Genomic DNA, 20,701 nt, shown 5'->3' on the forward strand with positions numbered 1-20,701 from the left:
GATTCTTAGCTTGGGGGACGCTCTACATTCACATGTGTTAGTAATACATTACAGCTGGACATCTAGTGACTTCATTTCGCCCCTTGAATGAAGTGTTCCATATTTTCATTCTGGGATACGCAGAAAATTCAGCTCTATTCCTTGGTGTGCCTCCCATAATTTTCCCATTTCTGGATCAAAATATCCTATAATTTTTACGCGCCAAAATTCGACGTTGGCATCCGTGGAACGAGCATAAAAACCGGAAGTTCCTTCTGTTAGGGTGGAATCTTGAGAAACTCGGCCACACCTCGGGGCGTATTAGACTACCGTAGCGTCGCGTCGTATCTTCAACTCTGTCTGCAAGTTGAGAGGGCTTTTTCACGATGACTTGGCTCCAGCCCAACCTTTCATTTGTTTTCCAGGCGATCTTTCGCGGGTCTCATTCTGGCCACACGCTGCTCGATCCCCGCACACATCATCCTACAAATGATGCGAACTTTGAACTGATTTTAATAGGGTAGAAAGGTACCTATGGTGTCAATGAGCTGGACAGGACACTGTACGGTTTCAATACGCACTATCCTTCACTACAATAACACGCAGTTTCTTATACACGACAGACACTCGTCAAGGCCTGCTCCAGACTAGCAACACGATACTCATCACCCGCGACTATGATTACAGCCCTGCGCGGATATAAAAAACAATATCCGCACCCGGATATTATAAATATTTAACTACAGTATATTACACCCAAGGCATTAAAACAGATAGATCTGTTAATATAATACAACAGGCCTGTCACCTGGTTCGTGAGGGATTTCCTCTAGCGACAACTACCGACGTATTGACCTCTGTTCCTTCCTTCCACTAACTGCGGGCAGCAAGCAGTTAGGCTCAGGTCAGATTGACGGCTTTAAGGACTCAAGGCTCTTTATGTATCACCATTCTGCCAGACCACTGTCAACACGAGCAAAAATTAGAGTGTAAAAACCAAACTCCATGGTGCAACAGCCCCGAAGGGCCATGGCCTACCAAACGACCGCTGCTCAGCCCGAAGCCCTGTAGATTCTGAAGTGCCGTCTCCTCTCGGCCGTTGTTCTTAGCTTTCTAGGCCGGGGCTGCCATCTTACCGTCAGATAGCTCCTCAATCGTAATCACGTAGGCTGAGTGGCCCTCGAACTAGCCCTCAGATCCAGGTAAAAATCCTTGACCTGGAAATTGAACCCGAGGCCTCCTCATATGTGGCAGGCACGTCACCCCTACACTGTGGGGCCGGCAAAATGTGAGTATACCTGAGTGAAAATTAATAACCGTCATTATTTAGAAATTATCAGCACTGCCATACAGCTTGTATCCGCCAAGACACTAACTTCCGTGCAGAGCTCTGACTATGATCACACGTCCACAGCTACATAGTGTCTTTTTATATTATTACTGGATGTAAACTAAAGAATTCAGATCTGCTGACTGGATGTTAGTGTTACGTGACTCGTTATGGTAAATAAAAAATGACCATCTGAATTATGACTATCCGACAGATATACGGCCCTATTCCTCCGTTACAGTCATCACACTGTTAATACACAATCATATTCTCTCACAAAATTCAACCATTAAGATTTTATGTTCCATACACGACTCACGGCATAGAATTCCTCGCCGTGATTTGTTCCCTGTCATACATATGGGAGTATAAACGAATTAAAACTGACCATAAACCTAACCTGAATGCACTAAAATATAAACACAGTAATTTTATACCAGTTGCGTGTGATAAAACACAGAATCAACGGATGATGGCGATCAAGTGAACGGGGAATAACTAGCAGAGCGACTTTATTAGATATTTTCATGCTTAATCCATCAAGAGACAGGGATGGTAGAGTCTTTTCGTATTACGAGAGGGTCGTAGGAGAAGTTTTATAGAACATAAAAATGCATATTTTTGAGATCAGTACATATCCAAGAAAATGCGTTATAATTAGGAGGAAAACTTGAAGGGAATGCCTATGGAAACATCTAAAAGATGGACAGAATTATACGGAGTCGGATATGTCTTTAGAGGGTATTCCGGAAGAGGTGGGTTCGGATATTGCGATGCTATGTTTCCCTGTCCTTCTGTATGGTTATGAAGTGGACACTCAGGCCTTAGCTGGAGAGGCAGATTGAAGCTTTCGAAATGTACTTGTACAGACGAGTGCTTCGAACATCCTGGCTAGAAAATAACACTCCTGAACATTTTAAGTAAGAAAAAAGATCCTAATGACCATGAAGGAGCGAAAGCTCAGGTAAATCGAGCATATCATGAGAGGTGAAAGATATGAACTTCATCATCGAAAGGTAAAATGAAGGAAAACGATCTGTTTTAAATATCATCGAGTGGGTTTACACTTGACTAGGTACTGAACAGCGTTCTTATAAGCTACAAATTGAAGGAGTGGTGCAGTTTTTCTCTACTGTTCTGTTTCTTTTCTTTTTCAAAATTAGGTTGTCAAAAAATTTTAAGTCTAATACAGAAGGAAAAATGAGTGTGCAATGGATCCGACACGTTTCGGGTTTGACCTAAGATAGGGCAATTATATTCTGCTAAATTGACATTAATGTCTCACTAAACACAGAGTAAAGAGTTTGATAAATTCATTGAAATTTAATCCAGGTCAATTATGACTTATTAAAACAGTTTCTAATCTCCATATTTTTTTACTTTTGTTGCAATATACCGGAATGCTTAATATTAATTCACTTTAATATTACAATTGGTGTGATTTGAGTGTGCAGAAACACATTTTAGGTGCATAAAACCCTTTAGTTGACTACTGGACCATTTTTAGATTCAATTGATGTCTAAAATTTGAAATTATAAAGTTCTTAAAAATATGATATCTACTTATCACAAAGTCTGTTTGTCACTTTTGTGTTTTACTTTCCTCTGCCGTATCTGCCCCACTCTTCGCCCTTACCCCTCCCCCCAATATTTGTCAATTTTTCAGCACTCTCCTCTGACCAACTCTGCCAGTTGTCGTGCTGCTTCTTTCCTCGCCATTTAAGAGTCCTATGTGACTGTATCCACACAAATAATAGTATTACTGTGTCTATCCACTTCGCGTTTTCGTCTCATACTTCATTCTTATATCGAAAATAGGCTCAGATCAATGTATGTATCTTTCTTCCTTTCTTTCTTCCGCCAAGAAAGCATATTAACAGAACTGGAGGCTCGCTGTTTAAGTGGAGAGGGAATTGCCGGGTTGTGACACGGGCTGGTTGTCAAGCTGTACTTCGTCTTAAAAGAACAATCAGATCTATCGAAAACTTGTTCGTAATAAAAGTTGTTTAAAATTCAGTTCGCAGTTTGATGTCGACGAGCATGACGTGGAATATGGAATAACAAACACGTGGTTTTCTAGCTTATGGCATCCACCATACACCAGCCTAGAACTATGCTGTCTGCATATCGGCAATGGCTAGTGTGATCAGCAGCGACGAATACATAGACATTATTTTAAGCTGGACAACCTGGTCGGAATGCAACAGAAGCTCCAAACAGACGGACGCCCTCTACACACATATTTCGCCGAACAGTATTCGTTTTTGTTCCATGCAATCATCTCTTTTATCGAGTTGAATGTCTACGCGTAGGGGGCGGATGGGTCAACCGAGAGCAGAAGATGTTTTAGTACGAGAGTCGATGCATGCAAAATCGATAGGTAATCTGTACACGCTTTGAAACATGGCTATTCTTTGTACTTTAAGTTCATGTGTATAAGTTATGCTAAGATACCAGCACAATCTAGCGGAAGAAGTTTAGTACGAGAGTCGATGCATACAAAATCGATAGGTAATGTGTACACGCTTTGAAACATGGCTATTCATTGTACTTTAATTTTATGGGTATAGGTTATGCTAAGATAGCAGCACGATCTAGCGGAAGAAGTTTAGTACGAGGGTCGATGCGTGTAAAATCGATAGGTGATGTGTACACGCTTTGAAACATGGCAATTCATACTGCTGTTCTGTTCCCAAGACTTTTAAGCATAGCTAATCCTAATGCTGCTCTTAACGACGCCGAGCTAAGGATTGATTACGTGACCGTGACGTCACAACCACGTGCTCTTGTTTAGTAAACGCCACGTGCTTTTTGACAGCTGTCGTCTTGACGGACCCTAACCTCACTTTGAAGGACAATAGAGCGTCGCTAACCTCACTGCTGCCATTTTGACGGCGGTAAACCTCAAGGCTGCCACATTATGCATGTTATAGTGCGGAATTTAAAATCCAACAACGGAACATTGCTAACCTCACTCTAGTCATCTTTACGGCGGTAAACCTCAAGGCTGCCACCTTATGCATGTTGTAGCGCGGAATTTATAATCCAACAACAGAACATTGCTAAACTCTCTGCTATCATCTTGAAAAGTTCAGTTTTCCAAACACTAGTTCCAAAAACGTAACTCATCGCTCCTCGGGGATTTTATTAGGTAAGACGTAACCCCTAGGTTCCATTCCTTGTTCTGAACATGAAACCATTTACAAATAAAGATTAATTTTCTACACTTAACAAAGTACAAGCGTACTTGCTGATAGCGATCGATGAGGTTATTGCTCCTTTAGCCCTTTAACCCTTTAGCCCATTAGCCCTTTTGCCCATTAGCCCTTTTGCCCATTAGCCCTTTAGCCTATTAGCCCTACAAGGAATGTGCGGTAATCTAATCTTCTTAGAACAAAGGTATCCCCTGACATGTTCTAAACACATGTTGTATCGAGTACAGTGTTCTATTTTAGTCTTGATTACTTATTTAGTGTTCTAAACACTTCAATCAATGTTCCGATCACATGATAAAGTTCACGGCATAGAGTGCAGTGTTCGATTCTAGTCTTGTTACGTTTCTTTTGTGATTTGCAAGTCTAAACATGCTTAATGACGTCATCACTGCAGCACGTGCTTACTCTAGCTATCCCGATGCAGGTTTAAACTTGTTCGATAGAGCTATGCCTTGACATAAGAGGAGGCCTTAACAGCTTATGTATAGACGCTGTTGTTTAAAGATAGCTGCTGTTAAGAAAAAGCACGTCGAATTTTTCAAATTACTCGCCACCACATTTAAAGGTATGAGGTTTAGTGCTGTAAAGATACCTGCACGATGCAAAGCTAGCTTTCTTCATCAAAGCAGCCACCATCTTGTGTGAGCACCTCTAGGCCGTATCATAAGGAGCTGTGTATAGTCACCGTCTTGTCGCTCCTACCTTGCGCAAGCACACCTAGGGGTCTCATAAGAACAGCAGCCATCTTGTGCAAGAGCTCTTAAGCTGTCTCATAAGAAGTTATGTATAGCCGCCATCTTGTAGAATTAGATAGCTGCCAATGCCAAAGGGTCTAAGTAGGAATCGAACCGTCGATCTCATCATTGGACTATGTTTTTATTGTTCCTGATACTGCGAACCTGGGTATTAGGCGGGAAAATGTTGTCCGTTTTGCTCTACGATGCACCGTTTTCGAGATATTTAACATTTTGCATTTAAGCCCCAAATTTAATGAATCGAATCAGCACGGTACGTTATACTCTCTACCATAGCTAGACCTGATCATCTTACGAAGACTCGCTTGAATACAAGCTAAAACAGAGCGAATGCCAAAGGGCCTAAGTAGGAACTGAACCGTTGATCCCATCATTAGAGAATGTTTTTCTTGTTCCTCATACTGCGAACCTGGGTATTTGGCAGAAAAATTTTGTCCGTTTTGCTCTACAGTGCACCGTTTTCGAGATATTTAACATTTTGCATTTAAGCCCCAAATTTAATGGATCGAGCTAGCACGACACGTTAGCCTCTAAGCTAAGAGCGGCAGCCATCTTGCGCAAGCACCCTTAAAGCGTCTCATAAGGAGTTGTGTATAGCCGCCATCTTGTGTCCGCCATCTTGCGCAAGCATCCTTAGGACGTCTCAAGCCATCTTGTGCAAGGACACTTAAGCCGTCCCATAAGAGCAGCCGCTATCTTGCGCAAGCATCCCTAGGGCATCTCATAAGGAGCCATGTATAACTGCCATCTTGCGCAAGCATCCCAAGGGTGTCTCATAAGTACCTGTGTATAGCAGCCATCTTGCGTGAGCACCCTTAAGGAGTCATGTATAGCCACCACCTTATGCAATTAGCGTCGAGAGATGGCTGCTGTAGAATTTTTCTTTTTAAATTATCCTCCACCATATTTCAAAGGTATGTACCTAAAGAGTGTAGCACTGAGGTTTGCGATGTAAGATGGCGGATGACAGCTGACAAAAAGCGCGTGAGTTTGTTTGCTAAACAAGAGCACGTGGAATTTTTCAATATGCCGCCACCACATTTCAAAGGTATCTAGCTAAAGATGGCAGCACGGGGCTCTCTTGATTAAAGATGGCGGATGACAGCTAACAGAACTTTTCAAATTGCCCGCTACTACATGTCATAAAGAGGGCAGCACCGTGCTCTGTGGGTTAAAGATTGCGGATGACAGCTGACGAAATTGCCCGCATGATAGCAGCACAGTGCTCTATTGATTAAAGATGGCGGATAACAGTTGTCAAAAAAGCACGTGGCTTTGTTTGCAAGCAAGAGCACATAGAATTTTTCAAATTGCCGCCACCACATTTCAAAGGTATCTAGCTAAAGACTGCAGCACTGAGGTTTGTGATGCAAGATGGCGGATGACAGCTGTCAGAAAAAAGCACGTGAGTTTGTTTCCAAACAAGAGCACGTGGAATTTGTTTCCAAACAAGAGCACATGGAATTTGCCGCCACCACATTTCAACTAAAGAGGGCAGCACGGTGCTCTCTGGATTCAAGATGGCGGATGATAGCTGTCAAAAAAGCGCATGGGTTTGTTTCCAAACAAGAGACTGTAGAATTTTTCGAATTGCCGCCACCACATTTGAAAGGTATCTAGCTAAAGAGTGCAGCACTGAGGTTTGTGATGCAAGATGGCGGATGATAGCTGTCAGAAAAAAGCACGTGAGTTTATTTAAGAGGGCAGCACGGTACTCAAAGATGGCTGCTGTGAAAAAGCATTTTTCAAATTATCCGCCACCACATTTCAAAGGTAAGTAGCTAAAGAGGGCAGCACTGTGCTCTATAGATAAAAGATGGCGGATGACAGCTGTCAAAAAAGCACGTGGCACTGAGGTTTGTGATGCAAGATGGCGGATGATAGCTGTCAGAGAAAAGCACGTGAGTTTGTTTAAGAGGGCAGCACGGTGCTCAAAGATGGCTGCTGTTAAAAAGCCTATTTCAAATTATCCGCCACCACATTTCAAAGGTAAGTAGCTAAAGAGGGCAGCACTGTACTCTGTTGATAAAAGATGGCGGATGACGGCTGTCAAAAAGCACGTGGATTTGTTTATCTCGCGCTAGTGAGGTTAAGTTGGTAGCACAAAGGTTTAGGCCCGCCAAGGTGGCAGCACGGCCGATGACAGGTGACGAATTTACAGCTACTGCGATAAAGAGGGCAGCACGGTGCTCTGTAGTTTAAAGATGGTGGATGACAGCTGTCAAAAAGCAAGTGGATTTGTTTATCTCGCGCTAGTTAGGTTAAGTTGATACTACTGAGGTTTAGGTCCGTCAAGATGGCAGTACTGAGGTTAGCGATGCGTTGTTGTCTGTCAAAAAGCACGTGGCTGTCAGAAAACACGTGGATTTGTTTACCTATTCAAATCTCGCGCTAGTTAGGTTAAGTTGGTACCACTTAGGTTTAGGCCCGTCAAGATGGCAGTACTGAGGTTAGCGATGCGTTGTTGTCGATGACAGCTGTCAAAAAGCACGTGGCTTTGTTTAGCAATTCAAATTTCCCGCGGGAGGCGGAGGAGGCCTCTGGGAAGGCCCCTCGGGAGGCGGAGGCGGAGGAGGCCTCTGGGAGGGCCTCCCGGGAGGCGGAGGCGGAGGGGCCCCTGGTAGCCCTGAGGCGGAGGCGGCCGCAGAACCATCCAATTATACTACTGTTTACTTGATTTTCCTATATGTGGCATCAACCTGCCCTAACAATCATACAGCCTTCATTTCAGATAGTGTAACCTACCACAACGATTCAAACGTCTAACGTTCCACCCTCTGACTCGTAGAATGTCAGTAACAATCTTCCTGATGATTGCTCCCTCTCGTGCTCTGGGACTGGGTGTTTGTGCGGTCTCCAACAACGCCGCAACTCACACCACACACAACACTATCCTCTAGCACAATAATCCGCACAATGTATACACTACCCACTCTCATCGGAGGGTCTGCCTTGCAAGGGCTGCACCAGCCTGGCAATTGCCACAGGAATAATATTTATTATTATTATTATTATTATTATTATTATTATTATTATTATTATTATTATTATTATTATTATTATTATTATTATTCCTCATATTGGAGCAAATTTACTCCAGTTTAAGGAACGCTACTCTCTGCTATAATATTCCTTTACATTATCCCAGGTATTTCCGGGGTCACTGGAGCCACCCAGATCCATTTTGGCTTTAACTGCGGATTTAAGAGCAGATGCCTTTCCGGATAGTACGCAATTTGTTTGGTGAAAATTGCAAACCGAAATCGACTGCGATTCGAGCATTAGTCGTCCTGGGGGAAAGCCAGTAACTAAATCACTGGGCTAATCACGCCCCTCATGCTCTTGTTAATAAAACCAAATACCCCGGTTACCTGTGAACCTTAATATCCAGTACTGTTAAGCCGTTTTCTCCGTTATGTTAAGCAAAGTACTGTCGACTTTTGTACGCCTAATACGAGACAAAGTACAAGATGAAAGAGAAATGTACAGTTTTGCTAGAGGACCCGTGCTGGTTTATGAACTTTTAATAAGAAGCGCGTTACGGTATGCCGCATAATAATGAGCCTGTGCTTGTAGCAGATGACGAATTCCTGCATGCTATTGACCTGGACGTATTCCAAGACAATGACAACCCTCTTTCAAAATCACCAGTAGCTCCCCTGCCCCAACCTGAGCCCACAGGAATTCTATTGAAACGTGCCTTGTCGCAGTTTCCTAGAACCCTGCAATGTTGCCACATTAACTGTCTATCACTTTTAACTAACTTTGACGAAGTCCGTTCTATAATTACCGATACAAATATACATTTAATCGGTCTGAGTGAAAGTTCGTTGACTAACAGTATCAATTCCGCGCTTGTAAAAATAGATGGGTATACTTTATATCGGCATAACCGCGCAGGTAAACGAGGCGGTGGTGTCTCAGTGTACTGTAAAGACGACATTAAGAGCAAAATAATCTGTAAATCTTCTCCCAATGACACCCCGCATACTGAATATATTATGTTCCTTGAGGCGACTGTCAACGACCAGAAAGTGTTAATAGTAGTATATAAGCCACCCAAGGTAAGTAATATAGACGCACTTGAAGCGGATCTGCTGAAACTTATACCAGGTTACGAACACATCATAATCCTCAGTGATTTTAACATAAATCTCCTGAATCAGACTAGCGACTCGGACCGAATGCGTAGACTGTTCATTTCAATGGACATGATAATCTTACCATTAGATGCAACTAATCACGTACACACACGTAACGGCTAAACCCACACTCTAATTGACTACTTAGTGACAAATAATCCCCCTAAGGCTATCAAGCATGGACAAATCAAACAAATCTCTATCTCTGGTATCTCTACACACGATCTTATCTATCTGTGCTACTCACTGCGGGTGCCGAAGTTTAAAGCTATGTACTGATATAGACTTAACTACAACATGACGCATATAATTTGCCTTGGGACGACATACGACAATTGCACGACGTGAACTTGAATGTACATCGATTTAACTCCTTATTGCTAGGACTCTATGACAAACATGCTCCCTTTCTGCAGGCAAGGGTTACTCGCTCTCCTGCTCCGTGGTTAAACACTGAGATAAAAGCAACAATGGCCCGCCGTGATGCTTTGTTTCGCCGGTACAGAGCAACAAAAGAGCAAACGGATTTCGAACAATACTGTCGTCTACGGAACAAAACGAAACAATTAATTAGAAACAGTAAATTTAAATATATCAGAAATCAAACCCAAAATCTCAATACAGTTAATGCGTGGAAACAGTTACGTTCAATAGGAATAGGAAAAATTAAAGAACCTCATATACCAACAATATCGCTGGACACACTTAACACTCATTTCACTGGTAAACAAATCAAAGAAACTCGACCCCAATCCGGAATCCCGTTACACGAAGATGGCAATTAATTGAATATTGAACCAACATTCTCATTGCGAACTGTCAATATAAACGAAATAAAACGAGTCTTAAATTCCATTAAATTTCAAGCGAAAGGAGCAAATCATATCCCAATAGGCTTCATAAAAAATGTCATCGGCGCAGTATTACCGATCATTACTCATATCTCCAATTACTGTGTGCAGGAACTTTTCCGGACATTTGGAAGGACGCTCTAGTGATTCCAGTATTACAGAACACCACATCAAACTATCCATCAGACTATCGCCCTATATCTATACTCCCTCCGCTTGCGAAAGCCCTTGAACGACTAATACACGAGCAACTAACTGAATATCTCACAAATCATTCACTACTAGATCGGTTGCAATCTGGCTTCAGGAAGGGCCACAGTACGAAGACAGCACTTCTTTGGGTAACAGATGATATCAGGCTTGTATGGATAAACAACAGGTGACGGTACTCATACTCCTTGATTTTAGACGTGCATTTGATAAGTCAACATACAACTCCTCCTTTCAAAATTGCGCTGCCTTGGCGTCGACCCGAGTGCACTCAATTTCTTGATATTTACCTCACAAATCGAGGTCAGTGTATCTCAGTAAACGATGTTACGTCCAAATGGGCCATCAGATTATCTGGCGTGCCTCAAGGATCTGTGCTGGGACCTTTATTATTCAGCCTGCATATCAATGATATTTCATCCCCACTTGTCCACTCTAAATACCATCTGTATGCTGATGACTTAAGGTATATTACCACACTAGTGTAGACAGTATATGCGAAGCGATCCAGCATATGAATTCAGACCTACAACGACTCACAACGTATGCCAGGAACAACGCCTTACTCATCAACCCACGAAATACCCAAAGCATAATAATTGGCCACAAAAAATTACTATGTGCTCTAAATAGTAATCACAATCCCCCTCCAATTATCATTGATGATACCGAAGTGCCATACTCCAAGATAGTCACAAACCTTGGGGGTCACCTTAAATGAGACTCTGACCTGGAATGAGCATATAACTAATGTGTTCAGAAAAGTATATGCATCCATTTATCCTTTGAAGTGTCATAAAGATGTTCTTCCGCTGGACCTTAAATTAAAACTCGCACAAACACTTCTATTTCCAATCTTTAACTACTGTGACAGTTTATTGACTGGCCTAACCTGCGAACAAGCAGCAAAACTACAATGTGTACAGAACTCTTGCATTCGATATGCCTTCCAGCTCGACATGATGCTCATATAACACCATACTACAAAACGTTGGGATGGCTACGTTTAAATGACTGTATAAAAACCCATCAAATGACCCTCGTCTATCAGTTACTTTCTTAAAACAGCCCCAACTATCTACCGTCCAATTTTAGGCTTCTTTCTTCGTTCCACGAAATTAATACTCGTTCCGGTTCACTACTTGAAATAGCACCGCATCGAATAAATACCTACAGCCATTCATTCCTGGTCTCTGCTTCAAGGTTATGGAATACGATCCCGGAAGATATTAAAAAGTCTTGGTCGTCTAGGACATTTAAAACAGCCTACCGTAAATTCCTCAAAAGTACATACAGTTTACTCGAATGAATGAAAGAGTGAATGACGTGTGAATGAAACCAAAAGTTACGTACTAGATTGAAGTTCTTAGGCTATCCCATTTACGTTCTTACTCCTCTCATTTAAGGCTATAGACTGTCCGTAGAAATAGACTACGTGGTAACATCGATTTTAGTATATTCAGATTGTAATAGTTAATTTATTTTAGCCTTATATTTGAATAAGTTTTCCTTTAAGCTAGTTGTAGATATATTCGTTAGGTTATAAGCTGATATTTTTTTGTTATTATCCTCTTTCTATTTATCCTATAATTTTTCATCAGTAGTAATCTTAATTAATTGTATTATTGTTATTCCTTATCTGACTTATTTATCTCAATAACAGAAATGAATTACAATGATAGTTTAGATTAATACCGTAAATATAAGAAATTGTATGTGGTTAAGTGTAAGAGAGAGCCAAGAGCCCTAACTTCGCCACTTAATAAATAAATAATTAAATAAATTTAATAAATAAATAAATAAATAAATAAATAGTCAGAATTCATCCATTCTGCGTTCATAATGCCGTCTGTTTGGTAAAAAGCTATCCATAGATTCGCTTTTTTATCCTGCAGTTCTTGATGTAAAACTGTATTGTACGAGGCAATTCTTCTATATAGAACGGTTGTCCTGTGAGCTCGTACGTTAGTCTTGAAGGAGAGATTTTGCTAGCAGATAACTTTAAGATACATGGCCTTTACTCTTTCTGGTATAGCTAGGTTATCCTTCGATAGGCGTTCCCATATAATGTCTAAGGCGTATTTCATGATGGGGTCTCCTTGCACGTAGACTGTTTTCTCTTAGCAGCATGTAAATTATTAGGAAAGCTCTGCCATCTGTTGAATATATTTGGAAGCTGGGAAAGGTTAGAGAAGCAAAGAGTATCTAGCAGAGAATAGTATTCTTCCGTGATTAGAGGAAGGGTATATTAACGAAAGTGTTAGTCGCTTAGCAACCCACTAAGTACATAGTGCACTGCGGGTTAGGGTAAAACTTCGCCTGCAATTATTGGAGTGATCAATGATTATTCAATGATTTGATTTTAGGATTACTTAAAGTTGGCTGAACTTAGAGACCTATCAATGGCTCATGATTCACTGGCAGGTGATAAGCCTGTCGTAGTCATATTGTTTTGCCTAATTCCGGAGGGAATAAAATAACAATGAAGCAAATCGCTCTAGTAGAACGGACGGACGGATTTTCCAAAGTTGTTTTAATAAACTCTTTGAATATATAGATACAGTATATAGAGCAGGCGGAAGAGTAAATTTGCTTGAACATTCTCCATATTTGTCCCTTTGCTTAGTGTATGGACGTGTAGGTGTTTGTCTACCTCTTAGTTTCGCGTCTTTGATACAGGATCGGAGATGAGGTGAGATGAATATACCAGGTGGCTCACGGACGCCGTACTTTCTACTTATAAATGTCCCGCATACATAAGTTATGTGTGTGGTGTCTACCAACTGATTTTAACAGGGGAAGTACTGCCAGCGGGCAGGTTACCTCAGAATATGAAGAGATAAGAAACAGAGTCACACTCGCAGCATGTTACTCTGCGCTGCCGGTCGAATGCATCCCTTGCATTCGTAAACATCGTTTCCGACTGCATAGTTCTAGGCTGGTGTATGGTACAGCCGCACTGTATTTGCTGTCTGCATATCGGCAATGGCTAATGTGATCAGCAGCGACGAATACATAGAGATTATTTTAAGCTGGACAACCTGGTCGGAATGCAACAGAAGCTCCAAACAGACGGACGCCTTCTACACACATATTTCGCCGAACAGTATTCGTTTTTGTTCCATGCAATCATCTCTTTTATCGAGTTGAATGTCGGGGCGGATGGGTCAACCGAGAGCAGAAGATGTTTTTGTTCGTCTCTAGAAGTTTATTAAGGTGAGTTTTTGTACACAGGCATGGCGCAGCTGGACGCTCGCTGCTCTGGCCGCATGGGGATGAGGGCGCTCCTTTACTACATCACCACGACCGTGCTCGCCGCCGTGGTTGGTATCGTGCTGGTGCTGGTGATCCACCCCGGAGACCCCAGCATCAAGACCCATGTGGAAGCTGGAGACACTGAAACCAAAGTATCCACTATGGACGCTATCCTCGATATAGTCAGGTAAGTGATCAAACATCACGGGCATTATCAGGATCAGGACACACTTACTTGGAATGCTGCATATCGTTTCATTATACCAGTATTCATTGACTATGCTTGTATTCTCACGAAAAACAGTTGAGATGTTCGATTTTGAAATTCGATTGGCGTGGTAACGTCTTGTAATTCGGTCTGCTGGTGGCGGTACAGACTAGGAAAGTTGATCAGTAGGGTGTTACCGATGAGTTTAGTTCAGTAGAGATCAAAGCATGGAGTATATTCCCCGCTACGCGACGAAGTTCATTGATTGATTGATTGATTGATTGATTGATTGATTGATTGATTGATTGATTGATTGATTGATTGATTGATTGATTGATTGATTGATTGATTGATTGATTGATTGATTGATTGATTGATTGATTGATTGATTTAATCTGGCAAAGTTAGGTATATTTATCTCTATGTTACAGTTAACGAGTGTTTACATATTTATTTATTTATTTATTTATTTATTTATTTATTTATTTATTTATTTATTTATTTATTTATTTATTTATTTATTTATTTATTTATTTATTTATTTATTTGTGTCTTTATAAAGTGCTGAAGTTAGAATTGTTGGCCCTTTCCTACACTTAACCGCACACAATTTTTACACTTTTACAGCATTGATAACTATCATGGTGATCAATAATTACAGTTTCTGAAATAAGACGAGTAAATCAGATAAGGAATAACAATAATACAATTAATTTACCTTAGTATTGATGAAAAATTTATGGGATAAATACAGAGTGGACAGTGACAGAAAGATGTCGAATTAATAACTAAATAATATAACTACTAACTAGCTTAAAGGAAAACTTGACTTAATATGAGGTAAGAAAAAATGAACTGAATATTACTACGAGTATGTTATAATCTGAGTTCATTGAAAAGCATGTTACTACGTTATCTATTTCTAAGAACAATGCATTGTCATTAAATGAGGGCAGTAAAAGCGTAAAGGGGATAGCCTAAGATACTTCAATCTAATAATCAAATTTTTGGGTTCATTCACTCTTACATTCACTGGAGTCAGCTATTTTAAAGGTCTTGCACGGGCGGGACTTTTTAATATCTCCCGGGATCGTATTCCACAACTTCGAAGCAGTGACGAGGAATGAATAGGTGCAGGTATTTGCTCGATGCAGTGCTATTTCAAGTAGTGATCCGGAACGTGGAATGAAGGAAGAATATAATTTTTTATCCGTATTGATGGTATTTGAAATAATAACAATAAGTTATTTTATTAATTTGGCCACCTAATCAAATCAATAAACCTTGCTTTGTTTAATTACATTGACATGTTAATTAAAATGGTACATGTTTCGCCTTACGTATAGGCATCATCAGCCATGTGTTTAACCTTGAAATAAAATCAGGCACCTGATTTACATTAAAATAAAACTAATTTATAAAAAGCCTTGAAGAGACTTGAAGGAAATTAACTTATGGTAAAAGACTAGTACAATGTTGGTTTTAAAGCTATGTTGTGAGTGAGAAGTTTACATTTGGTGAATGTATTTGCAATAGTGACATTGGAAGACAATCATTATACGTAAAGTGAATAAAGCAACATTTTTATAGACAAGTGGTAAAGTTGCTATAAAATGACGTTGACCGACTAGCGATTAGGACTGGATAATAATAAGAATCACGATCAAAATCGTACTTTTTTAAACAACGTTGAATAAAATAATGTTGAAAGATGGTCAAGTGACTTGTAATTATTTCTTACGTAAGATAAAAGTTAAAAGTCAATAGCATATGGTGATGTTGTGGTTCACTTTGATGAAGAAGAACGGGGCTGTAGTTGAAGGTTAATATACAATGTTGATATTGGACCTCTATGGACCATCTCATTTGATATCCATATGCTATTGACTTTTATCTTACGTAACAAATAATTACAGGTCACTTGACCATCTTTCTAGATTATTTTATTCAACACTAGCTGACCCGAAAGACGTTCTGTCAAAAATAAATGACAATGGAACGAACTGAAATTCAGTCTGTACTGCACGCAAAAATCAGAACAATGCAAATGACTACATTATCAACATCATATTAGTTAATTTTCTACTGCTACCAAAAGTTAATAACAAACTACTGGAAAAACGTGTTTTCATTACCTGCAGTATAAATGTCTTGATTGTGAATAAGGAAATGCTTAAATAGGTCACAGCATATCACTACCCAGAAATAACCCTGAATGACTGTAACGTAGATAGTAGAGGAACAGCGGGCATTCTGAACCACCTCGTCAGCATTTTTTTGCTGAGTCAGCACCCGAGGTCATTGATCCCGGCCAAGGTCATTGACCCCGTGACGTCATCACTACGTGCTATGATTTCTAAACAAAGCCACGTACTCTTGTTTGCAAACAAAGCCACGTGCTTTTTGACAGCTGTTATCGACAACAACGCATCGCTAACCTCACTGCTGCTATCTTGACGGGCCTAAACCTCAGTGCTGCCAACTAAACCGTACTAGCGCGAGATTTGAATCAGTAAACAATGCCACGTGCTTTTTGACAGCCACGTGCTTTTGACAGCTGACATCGAGAACAACGCATCGCTAATCTCAGTGCTGCTATCTTGACGGGCCTAAACCTCAGTGCTGCCAACTAAACCATACTAGCGCGAGATTTGAATTGGTAAACAAAGCCACGTGCTTTTTTGACAGCCGACAGCAGCCATCTTTAATCAACAGAGCATCGTGCTGCCATCTTTAGCTACTTACCTATGAAATGTGGAGGCGGCAATTTGAAAATTCTATGTGCTTTTTTGACAAGCTGCCATCTTTAATCAACAGAGCACCGTGCTGCCCTCTTTAGCTACATACCTTTGAAATGTGGTGGCGGGCAATTTCCACGTGACAGCTGTCATCCGCCATCTTGCATCGCTAACCTTAGTGCTGCCCTATTTAGCTACTTATCTTTGAAATGTGGTGGCGGACAATTTGAAAAATTCCACAACCTTAGTGCAGCTATCTTTACGGTACTGCGGGTAATTTAAAATCCACGTGCTTTTTTGACAGCTGTCATCCGCCATCTTGCATCGCTAACCCCAGGGCTGCCCTCTTTAGCTACTTGCCTTTGAAATGTGGTGGTGGTAATTTCTACGTAACAGCTCTCATCCGCCATCTTGCATCGCTTACCTTAGTGCTGCTATCTTTTTGGTACTGCGGGTAATTTGAAAAAATCTGTCAGCTGTCGTCCTCCATCTTGTAACGCAAACTTCAGTGCTGCCATCTTTAGCTACTACCTGTGAAATGTAAGCGGCAGATAATTTGAAAAATTCTACGTGCTTTTGACAGCTGTCATCCGCCATCTTTAATCAAGGGAGCACCGTGCTGCTATCTTTACGGTTACTATCCTACGCACGTAGTAGCGGGTAATTTGAAAAATTCTAAACAGCTGTTATCCGCCATATTTAATTAACAAAGCACCATGCTGCCATCTTTAGCTACATACATTTAACATGTGGTGGTGGCAATTTGAAATTCTATCCAGATGCCATCATTAATAAACAGAGCACCGTGCTGCTATCTTCAGATACTACATTTGAATTGTGGTGGCGGATAATTTGAAAAAAATTCCGTTAGCTATCATCAACTTGAATGCATTTGCGAACCTAACCTCTCATCTGCCATCTTGAAGGAGACCATCCTGAGTTTACAACAAGATGCCCCTCCCGACGCTAATTACTACTTAGAGGTTACTACACAAGATGGCGGTGGCTGTTATGGCTACCTCCTCCACCTCCTCCTCCCCTACTTCCTCTGCTTCCTCTACCTCCTCCTCCTCCTCTGTCAAGGCATAGCTTTATCGAACATGCATCGCGAAGGCAAGAGTGTGCAACAATAACATCATTGTGCATGATTAGACTTGACTACATACTACTGTTCAAAACATATTACAACAAGTGTTGAGAATACAAAATCGCATACTATAGTTCGATGTTGTAAAACACTGCATTGCAAGACTAGAATCAAACACTGTTCAGAAAAGATTCCCTTCTCATCATACTTACTAAGCTGCTCTTTCTTCTTTTTGTCAAGACACAGCTTTATCGAACACGCTTAAACATGCATTACTGTAACGACGTCAAGGTAAGAGTGTGCACGTGCTGCAGCGATGACGTCATTGTGCATGTTTAGACTTGTACACACACTTACGAAGCTGCTGTTAAAAACATATTATGAGTAGAATTACATACTATAGATGATGTTCAGATCACTGCACTGCAAGACTAGAACAGAACACTGTTAAAAAAATCTCTTCAACATACTTACTAAGCTGCTTCTCTAAGAAGATAACATACTTACGAATCTGCTAAACACCTTCTTTCTTGACATACAACCTCTTCTCTTCTGAGTAATAAACAAAACTTACAAGAAGAAGGAGCGGGAGGAGGAGGATAAGGTAATACCTAATCTAAAATAAAAGAACATTATTTATTTACATCTTGTATGTACAAGTTTTACCTTGAATCATTTGTCGTAGTGATGTTCGTATACTGTTTCCCTTCTCGATGCAATTCTTATATGTACAAGATTTATCTTAAAATTCTCGTGTACCTTCTTGTATGTACAAGTTTTTAGTTGATGCTGTACCCCCATGGAACACTGGTAAGGGGATCGCTATCCGATACACGTTTGTCATCGCAAGGAAGCAATGAACATTTGTTTCGTTCAATCGTATACACATGATGCTTAAGTGATTGAATCCTATTTTGCATACAGAAAGCGGCATTTCTAGAGGTAAGTACATCGCGATAGTGTTGAAGTTGTAAACGGCTAACGACGCTTGAACGTACGCCTTTGGCATTTTTAACAGACTGCGAATTTTGAGTGTCATAGGTACACATTTTTGGTACTAAACCAATAAACTCAGTCATGATATTCATGCCGCATTCATCTTTCATAAGCCCTATGACTTTCTTGTTTTGCGGCCGAATGTTAAACGGATTACTATGGGAAAAGAAAGAAGTGTCAAAGTATTGCGAATGGTTTCGCATCACAACGTAGACGTCTGTCTTCCGAATACGATAAATGAAACTATCTGTATCCATATACAAAGGTGTAAGATCAGAAAACTGTTGTTTGCAAATCCATAATGAAAATCATACTTTTTTAATTTTGAAAAATCAAGTATGGCCATTCCAAATAAATTGGCTTGGCATAGACGATCTCTGCTTTTTTCCTTTCAACAGAAATAAGGTCACGATCAATAACATGATAGACTTTAAAATTTGGTTTTGAGGTGTACTTGCGCACGCCATATCGCCCATTCCTTTGATTAATTAAATGAATGTCGCCATGTTTGCCTACATTTTCCATGCTTTTGCCATAGATCGAGTTATTCATCAGTTTGAAAAACGTACTCTCAAATGTTGTTGTAGCACGTTGACGATGTTCAGTATTCAAATCCATGTACGGTTTAAGCCATGCTTCCTGCTTAAACGCAACGATACGATGAATACACTCTAACTGTAAGCCGTATTCGAGACATTGAACAAGACATTGGATGTGGATAACATAGCGCTTTTTTGAAAAAAAAGAGTGGCTAGCAGTTTAGTGTGTTTCGAGGTATCGTTAGGTGGAATTATTCTTTCAACGCAGAAACGAAGGTCAGAATGTGAATCGTGCAGATGAGAAGGGTATGCAAAAGATGATTCCAGCACGTAGCTGCGATGAGGATCTTTAGCAGCCTCAAAAACATCAAAATGTTGAATTTCAATTTCTGTTAGCCATACAAAATTTTTACACGGTATTGGCTGTGACTTGGCCCACCCATACAGATTGTTGACATCGAAATACATCAGATAAGAATCTTCTTTCTCTGAATTATAGTTGTCGAGGTAGGGATTATTCGCGATGGCATGCCTTTTGACCAGCGAAACGAGTCCGCAGCGAATGCCGCGTTCAAAAAACAAAAGCATGTCGACATCCGTTAGAAGATCAAGTTGAACACGGGTACACTTGAGCATCGCATCCCACGATAGGCCAGGTGTTGTGTAGTAATAGCAAGGGTCTAATCCGTAAATAGATAAAAACATTTTAAGAAAGTCCTCAAACACATCACAGAGTAAAAGTGTATCTACCTTCAAATACAAGTCAGCATATTGACCTAAGGTCTGTAGATGAAACGTTGACCACACCGGGCAGGCATGCAAATAGTCTTCATCAGAAATAGATACCGCATGTTTATCGTATGACGATGAGCTGAGTGACGGCGTGCTACATTCACTTAACACATTGTAAATGCAGACTGAGGAGGTAATTTTGTTTCTTCTAATGTTTGAAAGCTCCGAATGTAGTGATAGGGCAGAACATCTTTCCTTATACAAAGTTTAAATTGTTCAGGATCTGGAAAATACTCACGAATGTACTTCAAGTCGCCGCTGGAAAGCCCATTTACAAGTGTATCAAGTGAGAAGTTCATAAATTTGTAGGAATCTAGAAAGCGAATGCTAATATCGTCTACACGATAATTGAATGAAATAAACCGTTCATGATTTAGCGCAATTGCAGTGAACTTTGTACAATTTAATTGCGCAAATTCACGAACGATATAGTGATTGTCGTAACCTGACAAATTATGGAAAAAGCATGGAATAAATTTAGGTACACGATATAAAAGATTGCACAAATCATGTGCAGGTCCACGATATTTCCCGGTAAAGTGACAGTGGTCTCTAACCTTAATCTGTGGTGAAATAATCGGCTGTTTACAGATGTGACATTCAT

At 40.5% G+C, this 20,701-nt stretch overlaps 1 protein-coding gene across 1 annotated transcript in view; it reads left to right on the forward strand.

Annotated features, from left to right (window-relative positions):
• LOC136867494 (excitatory amino acid transporter) overlaps positions 1 to 20,701 on the forward strand; it is a 149,660-nt gene that overhangs the window by 64,007 nt on the left and 64,952 nt on the right. Inside the window, exon 5 of the mRNA XM_067144701.2 lies at positions 13,717 to 13,924. Coding sequence (XP_067000802.2) covers positions 13,717 to 13,924 — 208 coding nt within the window. The remainder of the gene's footprint in view (positions 1 to 13,716; positions 13,925 to 20,701) is intronic.

Source organism: Anabrus simplex, chromosome 3, assembly GCF_040414725.1.
Source record: "Anabrus simplex isolate iqAnaSimp1 chromosome 3, ASM4041472v1, whole genome shotgun sequence".
Classification (NCBI taxonomy): domain Eukaryota; kingdom Metazoa; phylum Arthropoda; class Insecta; order Orthoptera; family Tettigoniidae; genus Anabrus; species Anabrus simplex.